The sequence below is a fragment of the Ceratotherium simum genome, chromosome 7, assembly GCF_057802395.1.
Source record: "Ceratotherium simum simum isolate JZ-2026a chromosome 7, ASM5780239v1, whole genome shotgun sequence".
Classification (NCBI taxonomy): Eukaryota; Metazoa; Chordata; class Mammalia; order Perissodactyla; family Rhinocerotidae; genus Ceratotherium; species Ceratotherium simum.
The window spans coordinates 27,444,151-27,452,947 of NC_141906.1; the positions used below are offsets into that span (position 1 = coordinate 27,444,151).

The window sequence follows — 8,797 nt, forward strand, 5'->3', positions numbered from 1 at the left end:
GACCAGAGCCTGATTTCTTAACTAGCCGTATTCCCTGGGGCCGTGAATACATAGAGCTTTTATCTTCGTTCAGAGGGAATGTACACAAATAAGCTAACCCTTCAATAGGAAACATATACAAATGTCTGAGGAGCCTCTTGGTATTTAAGAAAAGCTCAGTGTCAGCTAGGCCACACCCAATTATGTGTGGAAAGAGATGGGGAGAGAAACACAGTCAGTGTGCATGCCTCCAGAACCCAAAGTGGTCTACTAAGCATTGTGCTTCCTTCTTGTGGTGGGAAGTGCAAGACATGATAATTTTCCTGTACTGTGGAAGAGATATCCTAGCATGCCCCGGAACACTGGGCCACTAAATGTTGCCAACCTCTCTCTACAGTGCATGCGTTGCTAGCTACTTCTTGTCCAACCCACATGATTAGCACAGTTTCATCATGTCATTGACACAGTAGACCAGTGTAAGGCTCTGTGGAATGCCCCACTGCTCCAAGTCTTTCAGATTATATTATGACAGAGGTCTGAAGAGATAGCACAGCCTGGGCCAGGACCATGAAAGTGAGCAAGATGGTGGAATAGGAGTTTTCTACCATTTTCCCTCCAAAGAACAATGATTTGATAATCACCCATAGACAAGAGTATGATTATGGGAGTCAGGAATCCAGGGCATAAGTTCCAGCACATCATTGGAGTAAAAAAATCCAAAAATAGATGCAGTGAAGAGGGGAAGTATGTCTTCACTTTACCTGAATCACACTATCCCAAGGCAGCACAGCTCAGTGCCAAGAGAGATGGCCTCTTCCACAGGGGAAAGTGAGAGGGTAGTGAAGGAGCACCTGGCTTCCCCATTTGTGCAAACTGCTGCACAGCATCATGAGGTCCATGCTTTTCTCACCCCTCTCAGAATTTGGGGTGATCTACATGACTGAGGGACTGGAAGCAGAGCAGCCAAGGACTAGAACTCACAGAAAGGATGCAGATCCTGTTAACCAATTTGTGGAATTCGTTAGGAAGCCCGCCCACAAGCTGATGGGGATGCCTCACCTCAGACCCCCTATAAGACCAATAGGCACTCCCAATACGCCACGCATTTCACCGTACACACTTTTGGGTGGCTCACTGTGTGCATCCTCACAGGTGGAGAGATTGAGCTTTGGCAGATGGCCTGTGAGCCCACAGAAAATTGGCTGGACTCTGAGGGGCTGACAGAAAGCACCCAAAGTTGAACTATCAGCACAACCCTAGGGAAAACAAATGAGAGGCAGCAGCACCCAGCCTGGATCTGAAGGTTCAAGAGAAGGCATATCATCTTAAGAAGTCCTGCGCAAGAAGAAGCAAGGTATGTGAATAGTCGCATTTATACAAAGCATCTGAGAAAGCCTCAGAATCCCTGTAGGGCTGATGGGCAATTTTATTAAGATTTGTTTTGTGACCTAACATATGATCTATCTTGGAGTTGTTCCCTGTGTGCTTGAGAAGATGTTTTCTATCTCTTTGAGTTCCTATAGATAACATTGGACAATATATTTAAGTTGTTGGAGTAAGCAGCTATTTCTTAAACAGAAGAACATAGAAAGCACTAAAAATAAAGGGAAAACAGCTTGATCTAAATTAGAACAGTAAATTCTGTTCATCAAAGACATTTTCAACAAAGTTAACATTATAACGAGGATTTGTGCCCTGTATACATAAGGAACTCTATAAAATCAATAAGAAAAATCAAACAAGCCAGTGGAAAAATGGAGAAAACTTCAGAATAGGTATTTCATAATAAACTATATTCACCCATCAAACATATGAAAATGTGTACAACATCATTAGTTATGGAAAATGTGAACTAATACCAAAATCAAATAGACTACAAACCCACAAGAATGGTTAACATTAAAAATACTGATAATACCAAATATTGGTAAAGATATGAATTGACAGGAACTCTCTCATGCTACTTATGTGAGTGTAAATTGGTGCAAACTCTTTCAAAAACTATTTGATAGGATCTCAATTTGACCCAGCAATTTAACCCCTAGAATATAACCAATAGAAAGGCTTATCTGTGTGCTCCAAAAGATATAATAATGTTTGTAGTAGTGTAGTTCTTATAATAAAAACCTGAGTACAAATGAAGTGTCCAGGAAAAGAAAAAGTGACAACTTTTAGTGTGTTCATATAATTATAAGAATTAATAAGAGGGGCTGGCCCAGTGGTGTAGTTGTTCAGATTACACGGTCCGCTTCAGTGGCCTGGGGTTCACAGGTTCTAATCTGGGGTGTGGACATACGCACCACTCAACAAGCCATGTTGTAGTGGCGTCCACATACATAATGGATGAAAATGGACACAGATGAAGCTCAGGGCTAATCTTCCGCAGCAAAAAGAGGAACATTGGCTACGGATGTTAGCTCAGGGCCAATCGTCCTCACCAAAAAAAAAAAAAAAAGAATAAGAACGAACATCTGGTATCTACAATGTGGAAATATACAGATACTGTTGAGAAAGAGCCAGAAACAAAAGTATACATACTGTATTATTCAATTTATATATTTATATTTTAGTAAGTTATAAGTGCAAGTTATAGGCAAAACTAATCCAGAATATTAGAAATCAGGATGGCAGTTACTTTTGGTCTAGAAGGAAGAGATAGATATTGGAGATGGGATAGGAGAGGATATCTAGTTAAGGTTTCTATCAAGATTGGCAAACTGCAGCCTGCAAGCCAAATCTGGCCTACTACCTGTTTATATAAATGAAGTTTAATTTGAACATAGCCATGCTAATTCAGAAATGCCCCCGGCGGCTTACATACTACAACATCAAAATTGAGTAGTCAAGAAATAGAGCCATATAGCCTGAAAAAGCCTAAAATATTTACTATCTTGTCTTTAAAGAAAAGAAAAAAAACAACTTGCTGGCCTCTATTCTATATCATGGGCAAAGTTTGCATTATATGTGTTGAATCACTGAATAGTTGACTAATGAAATGAATACGTTGCTGAATGATATTACTTTTCCATTAAAATTTTACTTACAATTCAACAAATCATCATATGCTTCCTACAATGTATCCAGATCTGTTCTGGGTGTTTTAGATAATGTACAAACCATAAAAAGCACAGTCTTTGTCCTAGATAACTTCAAAATCTCAGTTTGATAACAGTCATGAGTTATCACTCAGGGCAGTAGATGTCAATCCGTATGTTAGTGCTTCTCTGCTCATTAGGAACCAGAGACAGAAGAGTGGTCAAGAGCCACTGAAACAAATTTCTTTAACCTTTAGTAGAAGATACCTATTGCTGTATAACAAATTACCACAAACATAGCAGCTTAGAAGAACTCAAAATTTTTATCTCACAGTTTCTGTAAATCAGGAATCTGGGTACAGCTTAGCTGAGTCTCTGCAAGGCTATAATCAAGGTGCCCTAAGGACCAGGGTCTCATTTGAGAATAACTCAAATGTTTGCTATAAAAATAGTTTGGTCTGAACTCCAGTCTCTTGACTATCAGTCCTCAGATGGGGAGGTAGATAAGGGCACCCTTGGCACCAATTTATGTGCCAAGCTTGTCCTGGCTTTTGGACCTAAGCAAAGGCTTCTGAGCTCCTGAGAAGAGGTGGAGGATACCAGAGAAGGCTACCTTCCCCCAAGCCTGCCTATCTATTCCTCCATTTTCCTTCCATCTTTTAGGGCACAGGTGGTTGTGCCATGCCCTGCTCCTATCCCGGGGGAGCATATCCTGCCTGACTGGGGAAGTATATGCTTTCAAGATCACATGGCTACTGGCAAGATTCAGTTAGTTCCTTGTGGCCTATTGGAATTAGGGACTCAGTTTCTTTCTGGCTATTAGCTAGAAGACATCACATTTAGCTGGTTGTGGCCTGGAGAAGACCCTTGGTTCTTGCTATGTAGGCCTGCCCAACAGGACAGTTTGCTTCATCAAAGCCACATCCAATGTAACATAAGCACAGAAGTGATATCCTGTCACCTTTGCCGTATGCTACTGGTTAGCAGCAAGTCACAAGTCCTACCCACACTCATGAGCAAAGAATTACACAAGGGCTTGAGGACAGTGATGCAGGGGTAATCAGGGACTATTTTATTATTTTATCATCTGTCCCTCACAGAAAGATTTGGGTGGAGACTCTAGTTAGATTCTAAGCTCTTTTAAGGGAACAGTTTTAATTCTTTCACACTGGCTCATAAAATTTGGCACAATAATTTGCTCACAGTTCCTTCTTGTTGTTGAAGTATCAGTCCAGGCACTTGATAGGGGTTCCAGTTACAGTTATAGTGCTTGAAGTGAACCCCTCACACATTTGACCATTAAGAGTTCTCCAACAGGGAAGCATAGGAACAATAGACAAGTAGAAATTAAAGAAAAATAGCTATGTGAGGAAAAAATTTACTGGCTTTATTGATATATAGGCAAACTCAAGACTCTCTGCCAAGTAGTGCTTCTCTATAAGGAGAAACATAATGTTTGGGTCTGAGTCTTCTCCTTTCCTATGAATCTAGAATTGCTAGGCCTGTAAAGCAATCTGCATCCATTACTCAACTGCCCACATTGGCAAAGATGACCAAACTCCCCCAAGAGTCTAGGCCCTTGAGCTCATTACCACGGGAAAACAGCAAGTAGGATAGCAAGAACACATGCACATGAGAAATCATCATTCACTCACAGTGACCCGGCCACTGACAAAATGGGGTCCCGTTAATGTTTCAGGACCTGACCTATTTCTCGGGGAAAAGCTATTGAGTGGCTGGGCAGAGATGGATTTGGGAGTGGATGTATCATTCTCCCTATGGATCAATGTGGTAGTATAGGTACAGGGGCTTGAAGACCAGGGTGCATATTCTTTCTCTCTTCATTGTCACCATAATTATTCCAGTGAACATTGGTTTGCTTTCCTATCTTCCCAGGATACTGACAATCCATAGACAGTGACATGCCTCTCTCTATTCCCTAGGGCCTAGTACAATACCTAAACTTTCCATTTATATGAATGATTTGGTCTATTTGCTTTGCATTTAATATCCCTGTGAATCACTGGTTACTTAAGTTAGTAGCTAAAACTATTCTGAGATTATACAACATTGTCCTGTATTTAGAAATGGAGAGAGATGAATTTCAGTTTTTCTCTGTCTACAACCCCAGGGACATTCACATTTTACCAATCCCCACAGCTCAATCCCACTTTACTATAAAGTCCATGGCTCCAGAACTGTAACCTGTTCTCTCTCTGCTGGTGAAGACAGAGAAGGCTCCTCTTCCCACATGAAGCTGGTAAGAAGGTAGAGAAAGGTGTTCATTGTGTTGACTTTGTGCTTTAATTATTACCCATTTACAAAATTCATATGGGCCTACCGAAAAGTTGGATAACATTAGGGTCCACCCTGTCCTCAGAGATCCATCCAACACACAAATATCTGACACCTCCTGGTTTATAGTTAATAATTGTAACGTTTTTTCTAAGATTGAATGAAAACTGAAGTTTAAAAGAAACTATATAAAACTAGCATAAAGGGAATGGTAACATGTATACGTATGACACGGTATTTACTCTCAGGAAGTAAACTTTACCTAGTATTTTAAAAAGCTTGTTTGAAAAGTATTAATATTATAACAACAATTATTGCTGTTATGAGATTTGTCTTCCTAGAATTTATTTTAACCATTTAACAATTTAAATGTATAACTTTAAAAATTATTTTTTAAATTTTCATTGAATAATACTTTATAAAATTTATAACATTTCTGTGTGTATTGATTCAATTGCCTCTCCTATTCACTGCAATGTCTGCTGAAAACCCTATGTTATCCTCAAATTAGTATCTATCTCTTCATATGCTTTGAACAGCAGTAAATTTCCCCCTAATAATTCAGAGGGAATAAAATTAGGCACTGATTAAAAAGGAAGGAAATTATGATATATGCTATGACATGGATGACTCTTGAGGACATTATACTAAATAAAATAAGCCAGCACAATAGGACAAGTGTTGCATGATTCCACTCATATGAAATATTTAAAGTAGTACAAATCATATATAAAGTAGAAAGGTGGTTGCCAGAGGCTGGGGAAATTGGGGAACGGGGAGTGTTTAATGGGTATAGAGTTTGGGTTTTACAAGACGAAAAGAGATATAGAGATGGATGGTGGTAACAGTTGCACAATATTATGAATATATTTAATACCAGTAAACTGTATACTTTAAAAATGGTCAAGATGGTAAATTTTATATTAGGTATATTTGTCTACAATAAAAAAAACAAGTAGGCACTGCCTGATAATTCCCCTCACATAACTCTCCACCAACATACCCATTTGCCACTTATCTCTAGTGTCGATGGAAATGATAATGCGCATCTTTTTGAAGGCTAAATACTATCATGCTCTATATTCAATCAACTACCACTTTTTTAAATATTTTTTTTATTTATTTTTCCCCCAAAGCCCCAGTAGATAGTTGTATGTCATAGCTGCACTTCCTTCTACCAATCAACTACTACTTTTAAAAGGAATTTTCTATACCAGTTTATCACTATCTTCTACATTTTCAATATCTCACTATCTTCTGTATATTAAATCTCAGTTCATAAATATATATATTTCTCTAAGTCTTTTCAGTCTTGCAAAAATCCTCCATCCACCTTACAGTCTTCTTTAGTCATGACCTATTTCTCTCTTTGCCTTCACTGATAAGTTTCCAGAAATACTATACACTGTGCCACCACTACTTATTTTTCTATTCATTCCTCAAGCCACTGTAGGAGATTTTTAGCTTTCATTGCTGGACTTCTATTACTTTTTTCCAGAGTTACTAATGTGACCATGACATGGGTTCTCATCTGCTTCTGGAATTATTAATCCTTAGCAGACTTGATCGCTAAAGCAATCTGACACTGTTGTTCACGTAACGTACAGTTGTAACACCCTGCTTTCTTAGCTTTTATGGTTCCTATAAAATGTCTAATCTCATCTTACTTTAGTGTATATAGTCCTTTTAATAACTCATGCAGAGTTCCACCTTCACTGGTTGTCTCTTATAAATCGACTCTCGGAAGTTGGATTAAAATGACACTTATGCAACGATAACTTCCCAATCTATATCTAGCAAATAACTGGATATTTTTGCTTCCAGCACAAATATGGAGATTTTCGGCTGGAGATTCAAACCCACAAGGGCACTTCAGATCCATGGATATCTTTGGCTGGATTTCTCTTAGTCATTTCATAAAGGACATATTCAAAATTAAATGCATTTATTTTTCTTAAGTAAGTCTCTATTCATTTAATCTTCTGATCTAATGGAGCTTAAAATTCTGTCAACAGAAAATAATCATCATCAATATGTATAAAGTGATATGGACATATTTCCTTAAATTTAAGAGTAAAAATGTTTATATATTTGATAAATATCCATTATTATAAATGCAGATGAATGTTAGAGTTTGGTTTAGAGTTTTCTCAATGATACAGTGCTTATTCATGACCTTCGATAACACTCCTAACCCAAAGAAAATTTATCTAGATATTTTCATGTAACAATGTAATTTATTATATCTATAGGATGTGAGCATTGTGATGACAAATGCTACAAATTCAGGACAACATGGAGATCCTAAGTAACACGACATCTCAATTTCCAACCTTCTTATTGACCGGCATTCCTGGAGCAGAGTCTGTCCATGCCTGGATCTCCATTCCTTTCTGTTGTCTGTATGCCATTGCCCTTTCTGGGAACAGTATGATCCTGTTGGTCAGCATTACCCAGCAGACTCTCCATGAGCCCATGTACTATTTCCTCTCCATGTTGTCAGCTGCAGACTTGGGCTTGACTGTTTCTACAATGTCAACAACATTAGGCATCCTCTGGTTTGATGCAAGAGAAATAAGGCTAGATACCTGCATTGCCCAGATGTTTTTTCTTCATGGATTTACCATCATAGAATCTGGAGTGCTAGTGGCTATGGCTTTGGACCGCTATGTGGCTATCTGTGATCCTCTGAGATATACTACCAGTCTCACTAATTCCAGAATCGTTCAAATAGGCCTCTTAATGATTACACGCACTGTAGTATTGATAATGCCACTACTCTTGCTCCTTAAGCCCCTTAATTTCTGTAGAGCAAATATCCTTTCTCACTCCTACTGTTACCATCCAGATGTGATTGAATTAGCATGTTCAGATACTCGGGCCAACAGCATCTGGGGATTAATTGCTCTCATGCTGACCACAGGAGTAGATACACCATGCATTGTCCTGACTTATATCTTGATCATTCGCTCTGTCCTCAGTATTGCCTCCTCTGAAGAACAAAAAAAGGTCTTTAGCACCTGTGTCTCCCACATTGGAGCAGTTGCTATTTTCTACATCCCCTGGATGAGCCTATCCTTGGTACATCGCTATGGTCGATCAGCCCCCAAAGTGGTCCACTCAGTGATGGCTAATATATACCTGCTTTTGCCCCCTGTACTCAATCCTAGCATCTGTAGTGTAAAAACAAAACAGATTCGCAAGGCTATACTCAGTCTACTCCTTATGAAATAAACAGCTGATTGTTTGAGAAAAACCTAAAAAAGGCCACTTTTATTGTAGAAAAGGAACCCTGGTAGTTTACTGCTTATAGATGTTTTTCTCATTTTCTTTATTCAATAAGTATTTAGTAAGAAATTTGGGGTTTTAGGTCATAAAATATAAGTATGATATATCTAAATTATTGAATTTTATAGTCCAATAAAGGAAATGTGAAAATAGTAATAATGAAATAATAAAAATAATACTCATAGTAGTTAACTAACATT

The 8,797-nt window shown here is 38.4% G+C and overlaps 1 protein-coding gene across 1 annotated transcript; it reads left to right on the forward strand.

Moving 5' to 3' along the window:
• Nucleotides 1–7,583: 7,583 nt before the first annotated feature.
• On the forward strand, nucleotides 7,584–8,543 carry LOC101401761 (olfactory receptor 51F1-like). Its single transcript, XM_004433920.1, has one exon. It carries the CDS (start codon nucleotides 7,584–7,586, stop codon nucleotides 8,541–8,543), a length of 960 nt encoding a protein of 319 aa, XP_004433977.1.
• The last annotated feature ends 254 nt before the right edge of the window (nucleotides 8,544–8,797 follow it).